This window comes from Stegodyphus dumicola, chromosome 2 (assembly GCF_044657685.1).
Source record: "Stegodyphus dumicola isolate Sdum_Otavi_A_Nest chromosome 2, ASM4465768v1".
NCBI lineage: Eukaryota > Metazoa > Arthropoda > Arachnida > Araneae > Eresidae > Stegodyphus > Stegodyphus dumicola.
In genome coordinates this window covers 187,132,939-187,152,812 of record NC_140769.1, presented here as the reverse complement: position 1 = coordinate 187,152,812, position 19,874 = coordinate 187,132,939, and the positions used below count along the sequence as shown (strand labels likewise).

The following is a 19,874-nucleotide window of genomic DNA, read 5'->3' as shown; positions in this document are numbered from 1 at the left end:
GATTTTTATTTCGAAAATCAAGTAAGATGTTATTTTTATGTATTTAAAAACGTGAATTTTAAAAATTCTAACAATGCAATCAATATTATGCTATAAGCTTTATTATTGTGATCTAAATTTATGATTTGCATTCTGCGAACTGTTATGTTAGCTTTAAGATATTATGAGATGAATGACCTTTAAGGCATGAGTTGCCTTTACTTCATTTATTGTTTACTTTAGTTATTATTGTTACTTTAGTTATTATTGTTACTTTAGTTTATTGTTTACTTTAGTTCTGTTTACTTTAGTTATTATTTATAATTACTTAATTTATTATTTCCAGCTTTAGTAGTGGCATCATCATGTTGGTTAATATGATTCAGAAGGGCAAAGAGAAAAAAAAAATTGTGTGCCGTGGAACTCAGCTGTCGTCATTTTAATTTAGAGAATTATTCGATTAGTTAGAAAACTGGTAACTCGTTAGTACGATATATTTAGTTGCTATAAAAGCACTGTAACTATAAACGCCCCGCTCTAGCGTCAAGATATTAACTTGACTAAAAATCTCGTGTTATAGGTACAAATGCTATTAATAAAATCACTGGAACGTTTTTTTTTTACTATGATTCCTTAATACAAAATTAGCTACGTAAAGTAAATAAAAGCAACATGTAGCACATTAGCTTTAAGATTTTTCTGTAAAGTAACTTGCTGTTAAGGCCATGAAAAGGTTTGTCTTTAAGAGTGCATTGAACCTTTTTGTCAAAATAGGCAAAATTTTACTTTTTTCCAAACTTAATTACATTTATAATTAGTTTCAGTAAAATGGGCAAATATTATGTCAGTATATTCTCTACCACAGGATAACATATCAGTTCCCTTATTTCCATATCGCTGTAACAGTGTTTTTGTAAAATAACTATGAAGAGAAGGAAGCAAAGCAGAAAATTAGAAGAATTTTCGGAACGTTTTTGTGAATATCTATCAGGTTGTCATAGAAGAGGCTAGGCTAACCCTGCTCTCCGAAGTGCACTTGATTTAATTAAAACGAACCACTCAGATTTGCTATGAATACCCCCTTCTTTAAAGACCCCCGGAAATATACTCAATCGTTCCAGGAGATCTGTTTCTGACGTGGCGTGTGTGGGAATGCTCTTCAATAATTTTGAACCCCTCAGACCTCCTTTTTCAAAATAAATTCTCGTCTTAATATCATCAAAAAAGAAAATATTGTATTGAATTTTAATATGCAGTGTTTAATGAAAGATCATTTCGTTCATTAATGAGGAAATAAACATAAAACGATAGATATAAAAAAATCAAAATAAACTTAATCATCTTTATAATTTTCGTGACTTCCATTAATCGATCACTTAAATATGTACCAAAATACTAACACTTATTTGACACCGAACCGTTATCAGATTTTCTTCAGACTCCTGTAAAGATATAAGTCATAAAGGTTTAAAATGCATATTTCATATTTTGTTATCTGAGTTGTTTAAATATTATTATTTAGGGCTGATATATTAAACTTGCTTCACAACAGCGAAGAAGGGCCGACATTTGTTGTCATTAATAGACATTTCTAGTAATGTGGTTTGTACAATTTTTTGTCCACACAATGGGGACTCAAATTCTGGAGACTTGACGACTTGTGGACTGAATGAACCCATCACATACCTATGTGCTAATTTCGAAATGATCGATCACCGGAATTTGCGCTATTAAATAACAATCATCCTGGTTAGGTTTCATCTTTATATATTATTGGGATTAGTATAAACAATACGAAGATTGAAGATAGTTTCTAATAAAAAAATTGCGCTGAAGTATTTTAAAACTGAAGAAGTAGATGAGGACTTCTCAAACATCCTTCTATATTATAGCGTCGCATAGTTAAACCAATATGCAGATAACAAACATATCGAATCAATATGGGGCGTGCCCTTACTTTACAGCTAAAAGATTGCATATTTTGAAAGGGAGAAGACAAGACACAGAAGAGAGAGCTTTTAAATACTAGAAATTAAATTGAAACGTTTCAAGAATTTTTTCAGACAGTGTTATTATCGCATTATACCATTGATGGTAACATAAGAACACGCGGAAGAAATATGTCTAAGCTTAATAATATGCTGTAGGAATCGATGCAATATGAAATGGATGGGAACAGCTTTGCAGAACTGTAGATTCAGAGATAATATGTAATCTCCTTTCTCAGCTGCTGTAAAAACACGAAAAAAAAACATGCGCTGGTGAGAACAACAAAGAAACGCTCGAGAATATTTGATCTAAATATTGAAAACGAAGCCCTAAGCCACCACTTAAAAGTAATCGAAAAGCAACAAAGAAACAAATCTTAAAAGGCTGTTGGGAAGGAAATGAATATGCAGAAAAAAATAAATACAAACGTTTTATTGTTCATAACTTCTTGTTAACAAAGTTATATTTTCCTTTTTAGTGAAAATTATTCATTAGCATTTACATTACTGACTGTTAAAGATCTAAGATAGAAAATTTGCTACTATAGGGGTAAATATATCGCCAGTGTTATTTAAGTATAAAAATAAAAACAGAAACGGCAGATATCATTTTTATAAATGATTTCTGTTTCTGTATTCAGCGATTTTTAAGACAGAAAAGGAGAAAGCACTAATTTAAAAGAAAGACTTTGAGGGTTACTTTTATAGAGAATCATTAGCTGATATAAACTTTAAGGTTATATATATATATATATAGGGCGAGGGGATATTTGTGTGCGCATACGCGTGTACATGTATCGTTTAATTACTTTAAGTATCATCAACCATTTGAAAGAACTGAGTTTATCCTGAAGTGTGAATGTGTACATGTTACGAACGTGATTTTAAAAAGTCGCATTGTATTTCAGAATTATTCTGAAACTAATGATACTGTTGAATAAGGTTTTATATAAATATTATGAAATACCTACATACTGTTCATTTTAAAATTTCTCAAATAAACAATAATCTTTGTAAAGGCAAAATTTAATGTAAAGGTATTAAGATGTAATCTTTTAAACATGTAGTCTGTAATACTTAAAATCAAAACAATCATTAAAATTCCACACTTTTTAATTGACAAATATTAATTACTTCACTGAAAACTCATTCTTATTATTCACGATCTAACTCTATTATTAAAGTTTTCTTAACCAATGCATAGATCACGCCAGAAAGATAAAGGTATAAAACAATTGCATAGAAAATTTAAAAACAAAGATGTCTAAACCGATCAAAAAATGATTGTTAAAATATTTTATAAAATATTCAGTCCACTTACCTTGTCTCCTTTGTCACCTTTTTCACCCTAAACAAAAATAGAAATTGTTTATAAGTATATAAATAATATTTTACTCAAAATGACATCTCGACTGATTTAAAAATATGCATTTATGTACTATTATATCAAATCTTTCGTGTTTTAATTCAATAAGAATTTACATTGAATGTTAACAAGGATTTAAGAATGTTAATAGCGATTTAAGACATTAATTAGGAAAAGACTAATAAGAAAATTTTAAGAAGTGAAAAAAATTTATTCGTTGAGAGTTTACGAATTATCAATCTAACTTCCATATTAATTAATCACAAAGTACGATTTTCAAGGCTAAGAAAAGCGGAAATATTCTTCCATCTTCTATAACATTTTAAAAATAAACTATTATAAACACTTCACGATATAATGGAAGGAATAATGTTTTTTCCTCTTTCTCCAAAGAATCACAATTCATAACGAATATAAATTAAAGTAAGCAAACACCCCAATATTTATTCTATAATCTTTCTGAGGACTAGTATTACTATTTCTACTAACACTAAAACTACTACTATTTCAGGGTAATATTTTTAATATTATTATTTAATATTTTTTAATATTAGGAAAAGGAATAAAATTTATTATTTAATATTTTTGAATATTCCCCACAAAAAGATGACAGTAAATTAAAAAATGCAATAGCGTATATGCATTTGACAATGCAATTAAATTAATCGATTTGTTATTTAGATGCACCAGGCTTCTGTTATTCGCGATATAAAACTGTAGACGAATTCTGTAAATAGAATTATATAATATATTACTCACATTTAACTATATAAATTATTTTTTCTCCTTTTAGTGCATTAACTATCATATATATTTAAAAAAAATGCTTATTGCATAAAAACTTTTTTTTAAGATGTATTTTACTTTCTGTTTTTTAATATCAATTACATGTTATCAATGATGAAATTTTTAGTTATTATTAAAGACCAATAAATTCTAAGACAATTTTGATATAAAGAAAAGTAATTGAACATGATTCAGAGAATGAAAACAATTGCTTAGAACATTCTATTTTGGAAACTGGATGTAATAACAATGTTGCAATGAGCATTTTACTTGACACGAAAATTAAAAAAAAAATCGAATATCGCCAATTCATCATTATAAATATGTCAAGAACTTCGTTATTAAGTGCGTTAAGATGTCCTCAGCAATTTTCACATGGGAAATACTTTTTTCTTTCGTCTGCTTCAGATTGCAACACATTTTTTTAAGAATATGTAGAAAATTGCTCAATTAATATGTTTTATCATTTTCGTTTTAGAAGTAGGCGGAAAGCTAGTTATACAGTCTGAGCACCGCCTGAGATAACCACTGACCTGACTTTGTTGTAAAAGTCTTACTGTGTTAATAGTCATCCTGGCAGAAGAGAATATTTCCTCCGTGTAAAAATATAAATATAAATATTACATGGGCGTACAAGGCCTGTGTATAAGCATAGATATGTTGACTACAAACATTGTCTTGTACAAGTTACATATGATAATTACATAAAATCATGACAGCTATGTCTACATTTAAACATTATCTGAATTCATATTTATAATACTTTTACTGAGATAATCAAAGTAAACTTGTAATTCATTTACACATTGACTGGATTTTCAATATCATTTAAACTGCTTTACAGTATTATTTTTATCATGTACATACAAACTGGATAGTAATATGCTCACATCACAATAGTTTTGCTCTTACAGTCCTGTTACTATTGTACAGAATAAGCTATTTTTCTAGTGTTGATTTTCAGATGTTGTAGTATTTTGAATTGCTATTAAAATTATGCTGCGAAGATACAATTCTCAAGGGAGGGGAGAATTTCTTAGTACCTTGCTGAGCATAGCCTGATTACCTCCTCTATTTTAGTTTTCGTTTGCTTGTTGCCGCAGGTATTGTCCGCCCATTGCGGCCAGTATTCACTGCTTGGCATTTTTAAATGTAGTTTATCGGTTTGTGGGAAGTTGAAAAGGAAGTGATCTGCATCACCTACCGCACCACATTCACACAATTCTCATGCTCGTTTACCGAATCTCTTAAGATAATGTGGGAAGGGACCATGGCCAGTGTAGAACTGAGTTTGTGCTCCGCTGTATGTATTAATTGAGTATGTAACTTTCCGAAAGAACTTGTAGGTTCTCCTCCCTGTGCTTTCCTTTCCCATCTTTTCTGCCATTCTTGTAAAAGGCTTGAGCGTGATTTTTTTTAAATAGGACTGCGGAACACTTACTGCGTTTTCGAATCTACTGGAGTCATTGGCTGCAGATTTCGCAAGCACGTCCGCCGCTTCGTTGCCAGCAATACCCACATAAGCTGGAACCCAGATCAGGATAGGTCTGTCATCTGGTGGGATACTTAGCAGAATTTTTTGAATATCTTGCACCAAAGGACTCCTTGTCTTGTGCCCTCGGATGGACTCCAAACTTGAGGCAGAGTCGCTATATATGTTGACCTTTATTCCTAATTGATATTTTGCAAAATTGATGGCTGCTTTTAATGCAAGAAGCTCTGCCCGAAAGACGGTATTTTTGTTTGCCAGTCGTCTTTCCCAAGTTTCTAACCACTTCTCCTTCTTGGAGTACACAGTAGTCGCAGCTTGTGCCTTTTTCCGTCTTTGAGCTATCTGTATAAATAGCTAATGCCTTCTCATTTGGCGGGATGTATTGCATGTGTATTGTGTGCGATAAATCTGTATCTACAGGGTGTCCAAGCATGATCGGCTTGCGCTTCTCATTGTCTGTGTGGTAGAATGTCTTTTGCCACAGAGAGTCGTTATTTTCCAGGCGCAATGTCCTTACTAATAGTGATTCTCTCCTCCACTAGAAGGTCCAGTGGAGGGATACCCGCCAGCACTTGCAGTGCCGCAGTTGGGGATGTTCTATAACCTTTGCATATGATCAAATGTTGCATTCTTTGTATGGTGAGAAGCTACCTCCTCATATAGGCAGTAAGTTTCCTTCCCCATATGGCAGCCCCATATAATATGATCTTTTCTGAGATTGTTCTGTACCAGCTTTTGAGCATAGTGATTGGAGTGCCCCAATGAGGTCCTGATGTTCTAACCATGAAATTACTAAGCTGATTTATTTTCTGCTTAAGCTCTTTAATATAAGGTACCCAGGAAAGCCTATTGTTAATTATAATACCTAGATATTTAAGGTCAGTGACCTCTTTTATAGAGACTCCATAGTCTGAGAAAATTTCAAGACTTGATTCAAGATCTAAAAATGTATCGAATTATTCGATACATTTTTAGATCTTGAATTTTTTTTCCATTGGCGGGCATTTAGCCGACATAAGCTCAGTTACTACTAAGAAATGGTGGCCACTTTGTTCTGGAAGCCCCTAATAGGTGGGCCACTGTTACCTTCTTATGAAAGGACAGAGCCATGCCTTCTCCGGGATCCGGGTCCTTCGGTACCGCACTAAGCTCCTCTAACCACCATACCACCTGTGTTGAAAATTTTAAATAGTCTAAAAAATTAAGCGATTTAAAAGAATTCTATCAAAATTCAAAAATTAAATTACAGTTTTCATAAACAATTTATTGAACAGATTTTTTTCCCGCTCTGCTCGATGGTGTAAATAGTAAAAATTCTGTTAAATTAGCTTTTTCGTTAAACGAAGATATGTGTGAAAAATCGTTTAAATATTAAATTACAAAAATTCTAAATCGAATTTCTAGTAAATTAATTCACCATACTGCACTGTAATTGACAAACAGTGTGTGCACAAAATTTCAACTCGAAAGCTTATTAGGAAGTAGGTTAAAATCGAAGACGAAATTCCATTCACAGTGAAATACCACGAATGAATTAAATAGTTGAGTTTAAACTCTCTATAAAAATGAAAAGAGAATAAGCAGCAAAGGAATGCTTTTAAAACGCTAATGTGCTTTAAATACACCAAAGAAATCCATCCTATTCTTTCTTTTTCTGCAAACCTTAATTTGCACCTACTATAATTACCGAAAAGACAGCGAACATAAAATCAAAAAAAGCTTGACAAAAACAAAAACTAAAAAAACTAAGTGGTTAGAAAAATAAAAGCAACTTCATTTTATTTTGAAAGAAAGAAGAAAATAGTTTTTTAGATTACTAAAATATTGAAATTTATTGAAATTCATCTTGGAATTTTATTTCACTCATGGCATCCCTTTTTATGACATTAATTTTCAGTAAGTGGAACACAAAAATATATTTACATAAATGTAAAAAAAAAAAAAAAAAAAAAAAAAAAAATCTTCTAAATAAAAGCATATTTGAAAATAATAGTATGATTACAGTGTTAGTTTCCGAATATGTAATGCTATTAGTATAATGTTAGTTCCTGAAGAGTTTCCGCTTTATAAAGTATTAAAAGGTAGTAAAGAACACATTTTCAAATTATATATTGTAGTTTATTTATGAGACACGTTTTTTAAATACTATATCAAATATTCATGAAAATTAACAATTAGAAATTATATATCTATTATATAGGGTATTATTTCGTCGCAAATAGCTGAAAAAAAAGCTTCATATATGCTTTTTTATTTTGTTTTCAAGTCGTTTTGAACTGAACATATGTGATAAATTTTAATGTACTATGACAGCACTTGCATCCAAAGACGCAGTATAATTTTTCTTTACGTAAAAGATTTTATTTCCTTTTCCCCCTTTTTTTAAGATAGCAGCGATATATCTGTTGAGAGAGTTTTCGATTACGTTTTAGAATTTAAAGTATACAGAAGAATGATGCCTTTTTTGATCACAGGAATTTGAGTCTTTCCTCAGAATTTTATTTATTGTTAAAAATTTTATTTATTTTTAAGTTCTTATTGGAATTTATTTTGATTTCAGCAGATTTAATAAAAGAAAAGTACGTTTTGAATTTTCTGGCGTTGCATGTCAGGGCAATTACTTGCAAGTAAAACTAAACTTGGCTTTTATTTCTTTGTTTATAACGGATTTGTTAAAAGCTAAACGTATTCAGTTTAGAATATTATTGATTACAGCGTTCAATAATTATTAAAAAGTTGACGGAGAAAATTATAGCAAAATTTTAGAATTGTTACACCGTCATTATGGTAAAGATGACTCTTTGATACAGGCATAAACTGGCGATTTATTTTTAGTCGTAGAGAAGGATTCAAATAAGAAGTTTTGTTTGACGAAATTATACGAGAGTTTGGAATCGAAACTTCACGCCTTAATTCTCTGTGTTACGAGAAATAAATATGTCGCAATGTTGTGGCCAGTTGTGAAGTCATCTTTACTTAATGAAACTCTTCTCGCATGGCAAAGATTCAGAGTTTGAAACAGATCAGGGAGGCAATGATCAAAAGGAAAGAGATTCCTCCTACCGAATGCATTTAGATGGGTTACTTTTATTTTTGCTTGGTGAAACTGAAAGAGAAGAGCCAGTACCTATAGTCACTAAATGCTCGGACCCGTCTTCCCGGGTTGCTCTCCATCAAATTTGGGAGCGAAACTGAGCTAAATCGCACTGTCACCTGATTGGTGCTCAAGGCTGTTGCCAACGGCAGGCGTAATCTAGCGCTCCTTGCCACGAGGAATTTTGTGAGCTCGAGCTGAATATGTCAGACAAGTGAGCATAAACAACAACAACAACGAAAACTATGAACCCTTGTAAGATAACATTGATTTAGCTACTAAAAGATTAAATAATACAGCCAAACGACTAAAATCGGAAAACCTATGTAAAGCTGATGAGGAAATATTAAATGAGAGGTGACAAGAAGGAATAAGAGAGGCTATCTTGTGTAAGGAAATAAAGTACCGTGATAATTATTTACCTCATAAGAGATTTGTAAAAGAAAACGCTACCGCAAATAGTAGACCTGTTTTGAATGCTTCATAGAAGCAAAAAGGCCCACCTAGTCTTAATGATTAAATAAAAGGAACTGTGTGTGTGTGTGTGAGTATGGCAAAGCCTCGAGGGCTATCTGCCTAAGAGGAGGGATGCCTTCGTGGAGGACTTTCTAAGGGAAACTGGCTCGTATACACGTTACACATGGGGAAAACCACGAAAACGCCCATGCAGCCAGCCCGTTCGCGGGATTCGAACCTCGGACCGAACTACCAGTGTTTACCGACTTTACCGCTCGGCCGCTGGTGGGCAAATAAAAGGAACGAATCTCGTTAAATTAATTCCTTCAACTCTTAAAACATTTTGCATGAAGTAAATAAAAGTTAAGTCTGATATTCGTAAGACATTTTTACAAATAAGCAGCCATCCTAGAAATAGAGATTATTCACGATTTTTTTGGGTATAGATTTGATGGATGATTAAAGTACTTCTGATACGTAGAGTCATTTTTGGTGTTTCGTGCAGCTTAGTTTTACTTGGATCTGTGATTTATTATCATTTGGAATCCACTTTAAATAGAACGAGAGAAGGGATTATAAGTATTCTTAGAAAATAATAGAATAGCTGAAAAAATATATTTTATGTGGACAACTTGTTCAACAAGCGTCAGTAACGACGAAGAACTTCGCCAGTTTATACAAGTTGCTACAAATTCATTAGATGAGAGAAAATTTGAACTCCATGGGTGGGAATACAAGTACTCATCCTTTAGATCAAGGTATCTTTAGATACAAGTGGTCTTAAACTGGCGGCCCGCAGGTTTCACGGGACCCCCGAAGCAATTTTAACCAGAGACATTTCAGCCATTTATTTGTTCCAAATATGGTGTTGCAAATATTTCAAAATTTTAGTTATTTGAAGACTGAGTTTACATTTTCTTTATTTCCATTAAAACAAACATTTTTAACGAAGCAGAAAACTCTACAAATGGAGCTAATTAATTTATAATGTTATATAAATCTTATTCAAAGATTACAAGAAACAGATTTTATTAAATTTTACTCGTAATTGTCAAAAACTAAATAAACTCAGCTACGAATTTTGCACGAAGAATAATCGTTTTGTTTGGGAATACATTTATATATGAACAGATTTTTCCACAGTCGAAAATTACTTAGAAATGAACCCGATTAACCGATGATCATCTACAATCCGTGATAAAGATAATTTCTAATAAATTCTCTCCAAGGATATAAACTTTATCAAAATTCAAACGTTATCAAGCGTCAAGCTATAGTAAGAAATAAAGACGTGTGTAACTATTTATATAGAAACATATGCATTTTTCTTTACGCGTCGAAGAATAATTTAATAAATTATACTTTCCTACTTTATTTATTTTAGCTTAAATTAAAAAATACTTAATGATTAATAAACATATTAGAATTATTAGAAAAATTTCAATCTAAGAATTTAATAATTAGCTATCAGTATATTTGAATTACAAAGCGCACGCAATAAAAATCTCTTACACGTAACAAACTTTAGATTTCAGATAGAAAATAAATAGAAATTAAAATGTTTTTCCTTTGCGATATTATTACTATTGCTTATGTATGTTTTTATAAATATTTAGTAAAGTGAAACTTAAAATTTACTTCAAAAATGTTTTTTTTCTTCTCAAAATTTTTCTCTTCGTTAAAACAAAAATCTGGTCCGTCAGCTGTTTTCAGATTTTGCATTTGTCCCACATACAATTTGGCTCTAAGAGAACTGCCTTAGATGAGAGCCCTAACACAACCAATCTGCTAGGAATGTTTTGGAAACGTGAAAGCGACATGATTTGCCTAAATATTTCCACATTATTGAAGATTTGCTTGAAAAGATAACTAACAGAACAATTTTAGCGTCTATACATAAGATATTTGATACATTAGGAATATCTTCTCTTGTTACCTTACTCCCTAAGCTTTCAACGCAGCGCCTGTGGAAAGGAAAACTATTTTGGGATCAAGCAGTTCATGCAGAAACCGAGTCCGAATTCTGTAACTGGTTAAATGTAGCATAAACCACTAGCAGAAGTTGAAAATATCGATATGGATATCCATAGACATTTAAGTAGTGTCTATTTCCCTACATTTCTTCAGTGATGCAAGTAAACGTGCATATTCGGCTGGAGCCTTTGTTAAGCTAAAGTAATCATTGTGGAAAGTGGCAGACTTCAAAAATACGATATTTGGAGCTACAATTTAGCGCGTCCTGTAGCAAATATTTTGAAAGAACTCATATCTTATTAAGTTTATTGCTAGAATAATTCATCTGAGCACTAGCATGGATTCATTTCATCTTCTTACGGGATATATTTGTTCATAACAGAATACAGAAAATTAGACAGTTAACTCTTTAAAGAATTAAAGAGACATATCCCAGGAATATTAAACCCAGCGATTTGTCCAGCAGAGTCTGATTTGCTCATATTTAAACTAAACTAAACTCAGTGGCGTAACAGCCCTAGTGGGCCAATGCCTGCAGTGCCCCGAACTCTGCTTTCTTGACCGTGGGCGTAAGCATATGCCCTGAACAAGTGGTCACCTGGTCGCAGGACTCCCAGTGTTTAGTCCCCAAGCGAACTTGGTACTCATTTTATCGACCCAAGTGATGGAAATCAAGGGATGAAAGGCTGAGTCGACCTTGCCCAGCCCGAGAATCGAACCCCGGACCTGTGGTGCTGCTGCGCGATGCGCTAGCCACTGCGCCACCGGGCCTCAATTAATTCACAAGTGTGATATAAATCTATTTCAAGGATTCGGAGATATATATTTGATTGAGTTTTATTCGTACTTGCACTTGAAAACGATTAAATCTGAAAAAAGGACTCTTTTGGCCGATATGCATCCACAATCCATGAAGATAGTTTGTAATAATTTATCTCTAAGGCTACGAAACTTATCAGAATCAAAATGCCATCAAATGTCAAGCAGTACTAGTAAGAAATAGAGAAGTTTATTATCGTTTATACACATTTGTTTACGTAAGTATTTGTTCCTGCATGTGTGGGAGAAGAATTTAATAAATAAAAGAAAGAGGGTTGTCAATAGTTAGTATCACATTTAGTCCAACATTGAAAGTTTTCTCTATACATAGATATTTTGTAGAGTCATTAGGTTATTTTTAAAGCAGGGGTGATATTTAGTTGCTCGATATTTAGTGGAATGAAAACGGTGAGAAAGAGCCCCACTAGATTTATTTATCATCAGAAGAGTGGCCAAGGAATAATTTCACAAGCGAAGAAGAACAAGTTGCCAAAGCAAAGAAAAGGAAGATAGTTTCATCTATGAATTAATGTCAACTCTTACATCTCCTAAATAACCGTTTTCCAAGCTATAGAAAAACTATTAAAATGATGGTTCATATTTATCGATTTATGAATAATTGCAGAAACAAGAGACGAGAGATGAGCTCACTACCATTGAATGAAATGATATGAAAATGATCCATTTTATACAAGTCATTATTTTTACCGGATAAAAGGATAGAATCTCTAGAGTCTCTATACCATTTTGTGGAAGATAGTTTAATACGTTCCAAAACTGCGATATTTCAAAAAGAGATGAAGCATATGAATTTAGAACTCCAAACATTTTACGAAGCAACCACCCTATTGTCACAGTTTTCATAATGGAAGAACGTAAGAAAAAAGAACTCGTTGATGTTTCTCAAGACTTGAATTCTTTAAGGAAAAAATTTAGGATTTTGTATAGACGAAGATCATTTTTGTTCGTTATACAGATTTGCATTGTTTGTAAACGCTATTCAATTAAAAATGTGAATTCTCCAATTTCACCTTTGCTAGCAGATCGAATAAAAGATGCGGCTACTTTCCAAATTACATCCTTTGCATGTCCTTTACGTTTTAGAAACAGAAAGAAAGCTTTTTTACGTGCGCAGTGTAACGGTGGGTTCACCAACAACTGTAACTTCATTATCCATCGAAGTTCTAAATTAAATGACAACCGTCAAAGCCTGAAAAGAAAGATTTTCCTATCCGAAAAAATTAAAAATTGTTGAAAGTTAGTAGATCCAGAAGGACAGTTGGAATTCCAGATCACCTGAACTTATGAACTTTATTTTCCTATACTATTATATTTTAAATTTTGTATTTTTAGCGCTTTAGATTCTGTCATTTTACTGGTATTTCTTTCCATCTATGCAAGCAGCTTAAGTGACAGGGCTTTTTTTTTAACTTTTCATCATTATATTTTTGCAAAGTTCAATTTAGTTTTCCCATTCCAAGGTAACAACAGGATGATAAATATTAATGTACCATGAGAGCACTTGTATCTATTTATGCACAGTTTTTATGTTAAGATTTATCATGGCAAAAGTGATGCATGCTCGAAAGAGTTTTGGGGGTATACTTTAGAATTAAAAGTATATTAAATAAAGATGACTTCTTTTTTCTTATGAATTTGAATCTTTTCTCAGAGTTTTATTATTTTTAAATCCTCGTTAGAGTTTATCTTGATGTCAGCTGGTTTGATTAAAGAAGAGTCCCTTTTGAAACAGTATGAATAAATGAAGCAAGTATAATCACCGGATAACGGTAAATCACTGTAAACAATTAAAATTAACTTACAGGTTCTCCTTTGGGACCATCGATACCAATAGCACCCTGAAAAAGAAAAAAATAAAATAAGAAACTGAATTTCAAATTTCTAATACATTCATGTACCTAAATACATACACGGACATATTTATTGATCTCAGTTTTATAATGGGCTCTTCGAATTTGGTTTCATAGTCACTTCGGTTGCTGGGAAAATTTAATTTCAATTTAATGCTTTTAATTTCTTTATTTTAATAAATTTATTTTTTTAGTTTCTTTAATTTTAATTAACTTAATTTCTAGTTCCTTTATTTTAATCATTTTAATTATTTTAAATTCGATTTTTTATTTTTATTTGTTGCTTTGTTCACCCACTCATTTTATCGCTATTTTATATTTTTATTTATTACTAGTCTTATTATTCTATTATTCCGTTCAAAATATTACGACTACTTCTACCACAGTTTAAACTACTTCAATAACTCCTACCCCATTATTATAACTGATTTTATGTCAACAAGGAAGTATGACTGACGTTAAATTTAAGATGCTTACGAGGTAAAAATTTGTTATGTTTTGCTATGATTTTTAGCATTAATATTTATGCTATGAATAATTTAAACAGATCAGTTTTTATTTTTCGATCTGGTGGGTAGGGCTAATTGATGCAGAATTTCTTTGATTTAAATATGTTCAAAACGTTTGTAGCTTTAATACAAACTGTAAATTGTTTTGTTTGTTACTGGATTATTGGTTTGCACTTGTTGGCTAAAAAAAAGGCTAATTTTCTTTTGCATTTCTCGAACCCTCAGTCTCCTGAAAAGGATGGATGTCCTGGTAGATGTAAAATCTCTTTGCTTTTATTTTTATTCGAACTAAGAATTAAGATTTTTTAATTCATGTCTACTCCGCCGAAACGAACATAATTGAATTTACTTCAGTGTTGGTTGTATCATATACGTGCATCTACATGTATGTTATAAGCCTATATGTATTATATTGTTGTGTACGTACGGGTTCGTAATGGAGTGAATGCACACAGAACAAATGATAGCTGGATAAAATTTATTTTACTAAACGAAACAATTTAAAGTTCTGGAACCTTCCCTTAACTATTAAAAAATTAAAACATAACGCAATGTAAAGCCCAATCTCATGGAGATCTCTCAATACTCCGAAGTCAACGATCAACTAAACAATTGAAAAACTGATGCTCTCTCTGGGCTTATATAGTTTTCCCTTGGCCACCTAGAAATCTCTATCTCGCAATGACTTGAAGGCATATACGGTTAAAGTTACATATAGAGATAAATTACAGTTATTCAGTTACAGTACAGTTACAGATATGTAGGGACCAGACCAAAATGTCGTCAAATAGTTGCCAAGCTTGGCGACTTCTCTCCAAATTCGGCGACAAAAATTAGTCATTAAAATTACTGCCAGCTTGCCGATATGCCGCCAGTTTAGCGGAATAGCCATTCACCTCAATATTGGACTTGCCCCTGTAATCTTATTTTTTTGGCAGAGCTTCGCCTTGACAAATATTTCAAGTTACAGAATACAAAAGCTACCACAATTTCACATATAATTTCACGAAAATTATTTACATGTATACAAAATTCGTAATAATGATATATGAGCGTATTCGTAGATGACAAATATGAGCGTATTCGTTGATGACAGTTCAATGCAAACTTAGGTAATTCTCAGTAAACTTAATAGACTAGACTCAAAGAATCAAGCAACAATCAAAACTGATCAAAACAAATCAAAACTGATGTTTGATCGAAACTGAACTTTCTCATAGAAGGTAGTAGCAGAGTAGGAGGGATTAACGAATTAATTTTTTTTCAGACTTAAATATCGACTACATCTTAGCTTTCTGGAGCTTTAATTGTTGCATATTCGTCTTCAAATATTTTTGACTAATCAAAAAGTTAATATCATATACCCGGTTTTGCCAGACCGAACAACAGGCATAAAAGAAAATGTCCATTGAAAGCACATTGCGTTACAATGTAATCAAAGATTATATCCACAGACGAAAGACAAACGTTTCTGAACGTTATTTCCGATGTTTTAACATAAAGCAATTAAATAAATTTTTAAACAGAGAAAGATGAACACTTGTTTAGGAATGCACACATATGCATTTTGTTTATTTACCTAAATGCTACAACTTACCGGAAATCCAGGCTTTCCAGGAGGACCTATAGGACCCTGTAGAGGAAAAATAATCATATTTATAATGTAACACAATTAGTAATATATGGGAAAATTAATACGTATTGTAAATAATACAAATAAATCCATCTGATTATCACTCTCTCTATACAGTGTAATTATTTAATAAAAAATAATGCTTATAATTTTCATATTAGAATTTCCTATTATAAATAAATATTTAAAGGAAAAATAAATTTATTATAAATTAGTCAAACACAATTTAATCTGATATAATTAAAAATGCTTCATGTCGGACATAACTCTCAGCGTTTTACTTTTCTTATAATTTCAAAACATTCTGCACTTTTCTCATAAATTAAAGTAGTTTAACATAAGAAAGTGTATGAAATTTTTAATACCTTAAAATGCCTTTGTATATAAATTAAAAACTTATTTGGATCATTTTACTAAACAAAAATTTAGTGTTTACATATACGTATAAAAACAATTAACAAGATGAGAATTTTAAGACTCTTCATACGTAAAGGAGATTTATTCCACTAATATTCTGAACAGTAATGATCGGACATTAAACAGATTATTAATAAGTTTCTTCCTCGCATGTGCCCACCAGCGGCCGAGCGGTAAAGTCGCTGAACACTGGTAGTTCGGTCCGAGGTTCGAATCCCGCGAACGGGCGGGCTGCATGGGTGTTTTCGTGGTTTTCCCCATGTGTAACGTGTATACGAGCCAGTTTCCCTTAGAAAGTCCTCCACGAAAGGCATCCCTTCCCTTAGGCAGATAGCCCTAGTGTGCTTTGCCGTAATTAAATACACCACATCTTCTTCGCATGTTAAGGTAAAAGGAACAATTATTTTTCAGCGGTAAATAGAGTCTTCTGTGGTTTCGGCCTAGTTCTCTTTACACCAAACAAGCTGTCTTTCGTTTATACCTTTCGAAATTTAGTTATATATTTACTTATATTTCAAACGATAACTCATATTTTAAATTAATTTTTCTAAAAATAATTCTATAAATCTCACAATATTTCATAATTGTAGCAATTAAAGTATCAAAATAGCATTTTCCTTAATTTAAAAATTTTATCATTAGAAATCGAATAAATCAGGAATTTTAAATATTTTCGTATTATTTTTTAATTTCGACTATAACTGTTAAAATATTTTTCACATACAAGTAATTTTAATTTTGTTTTCATTACAGCGAAAATAACGTGGAAGAAGACGTTGCGGAGAAAATAACGCAAGGCGAAAACAAAATCGTAAAAAATATCCTCGGAGAAAAGAAAACAAGGAGAAAACACCGCATGTCTAAAACATCGTGGTATAACATCTCAGACAAGAGTTTTTCAGGCTTTAAAAGTCGTTGACGCATATTCGGAGAATGATATGTGAATGCAAGAAGAAGGGAGAAATATTTTTACTTTTATATTTTATGTTTTTATATTAACTTATAAAATTTTGCCGAAAATGTATGAAGAAAATTTAAGCATTTAAAAGCTAAAAATTAGTAGAAAACGAATGCTACTTTCAGCAGTTAATGGAATTTTAAACTTACATAGTTAAGTAATAAAGGTCATTAATTCATTAATTTCTTTCATAAAGTAATTTTATACTGTAATTTTGCACTGGTAATTTTTCAAGAAAAATATAGTCTAAAAAAGATTAGGAACGGGAAGGCAAATTGCATGAGATTACCTCTATTAAAATTGTTTAATTAATTACCAAAATGTAAATTACTTTTATTTCCCCTATGTTAATCTGATATTCTTTTATGAAAATTAAATCGTGTTTTGTTTCAGTTTATTCGTCTTCTTGAAATATCATTAACATTTTCATGTTCAGCTTGCAGTTAATCGTTCGGATGTCGATGTCATTTTGTCAGTTATGACGAAGCATATCATTTATGTAACATTTCAGTAGGGATTTAAATTCTATTTACCGCTACAAAGTAGCTTTAATTTTCTGCTCCTTTTCAGTTTTTGAATACTTAAGTTTCCTTCTTGCTTTTTTAGCAAGCATTTGTTAGTTCATTCAGAATATGAAATATAAAAGTAAAACTATTTCTCATTCCTTTTTGAGCTCACGAATCATTATGCGAATATACATTTTGAAAAACACATATCTGCAATGATATTGTCATGCGATGATTTGTTAGGTGCTTTATTTTTTACCATGATATTTCTGACGACGATGATTTGAACCTTTTTATTTTTATGACAATGTTTTGTACCATGATGCATCAGAATTGGATGTTTCCTACTTTCTTTTTTTTCTCCCACGATGCTTTGTATGAAGACGTTTCCGCCTTGCGGTGTTTTCGTCCGCGATGCTTTTGCTGCGATGTTTTCAGCAGCCACCTCAAAATCGGAAGTTATTGAAAATCTACGTCAAACTAAGTTTTTTTCCGCTTAATTTAAAATGGTTCACTAAAATCACAACCAACATTTTTGGCGACATAATTAGTCCCTTGCTTGGCGACATTTCTGGGTACTTTGCAGTTTCTATGATGCATTCTAAACTTATTTGGCGACCTTAAAAAATTATTCTGTAATATTTTTTACATGTCAAATGAATAGTTGATCGAAAAAGCGATGCAATTTCTATGTTTTCGTGTACACAAAGGAGGGACTTCGACCATTCGATAACAATATTCGAATGATAACATTAACCGCAATCACAATGAGCGGCGTCTACTGTCATATAATGTAATAAATGCATTCCGTTTAAATATTTTCGCGTAACAACGCATACAAAAGTGCTTTGCTCATTACAGTTAAGCATTTAAATCAGTTAACTTGGACTTCTTAATTTGTTTTGCAACTGAAGTTATTGCTGATATTATACTCTAAATATCAAAAATGAAAAATATTTCCTTATCATTCTCCTTTAATTTTCACTAAATCCGATGGCCAGACTTGCTCGTTGAGCTTTCGACGCGAGTGCCCAAACGATCAATCATTCAGCGTCTTACCAATATCGTTATCTATGGTGTAACGCAAATGGCAACCAATATTACACCCGCAGGCAAAGAGATATATAATATATATAATTGCCAAAATATGGCAACCTGCTTTGCATCTTATCAAACTGAATTGCAGCATCTTATAATTTGTCTCTTGCCAATTTCCTTACTCTGCATACACAATCGTCTGCACCCAGCACAGACTCTAATGGTTATTTTGTGATACCATACAAATTGCAAACAATTAATAATTATGTTCAGGCTATTAATGTACTTTTTTAATATACTGGTATTTTCTCATTTAGAACATTTTATATTCAAAAAATAAATGTTTGAAATTTTAAAACTCAAAGGCTTTTACAATTGAGTTATAATTTCGATCAAACGTTTAGTTTAATGTTGTTGTCACAGGTGTCTTTTGGTAGAAGCAATAATTTAACAATTATTTCAAATATGACAAAAACGCATTTTAATAAAATAACAGCAATTTTCCCAAAAAACTGATGGCAGGTTAAAAAGTGATTAACGGATGTCCACTTTATAGAAAAATAGAGCTTAAAAATTCCTCATATTTCTGTTTTCATTCCAAAAAATTAAAGATAAACCGTTCGTTTAAAACAGATTACGTAAAATCGTTTTAATAGTTAAACTCATGACTATAGCATAACTTTTAATAACTCTCTTTAATTAATTTTTAAAGGCTCGTAGCAATAAGTGGCATAGACAAAACAAGAATTTTCATTATGAAAGCCAGTGTAAATTATTTCATACGGTTGATAGACCAAAGCATCATAATTGTGAGCATTCATTACATTCATTCGAATAATTCAGTCTTCCAGGAAAAACTTACAGCCTTAAAAGAAGTTCCAGATATTCAGATCTCTTAAAGGAATGATAAAATACCAAGCTTGCAAGTTATCCTGGGCGACTACATCCCATATTCGAGACAATACAGAAATAACTAATTTCGATTCCT

The 19,874-nt window shown here is 31.7% G+C and overlaps 1 protein-coding gene across 9 annotated transcripts in view; it reads right to left on the bottom strand.

Annotated features, from left to right (window-relative positions):
* LOC118188117 (uncharacterized) overlaps positions 1-19,874 on the bottom strand; it is a 343,874-nt gene that overhangs the window by 114,613 nt on the left and 209,387 nt on the right. For all 9 annotated transcript variants that reach the window (XR_015039676.1, XM_085811536.1, XM_085811539.1 and 6 more), the window contains exons 4-6: positions 15,932-15,967; positions 13,778-13,813; positions 3,289-3,315 (exon numbers count right to left, since the gene is read on the bottom strand). Coding sequence is in view for 8 of the 9 variants with exons in the window: in XM_085811536.1 (XP_085667662.1) it covers positions 3,289-3,315; positions 13,778-13,813; positions 15,932-15,967 (99 nt within the window). In the remaining variant the exon portion in view is untranslated. The remainder of the gene's footprint in view (positions 1-3,288; positions 3,316-13,777; positions 13,814-15,931; positions 15,968-19,874) is intronic.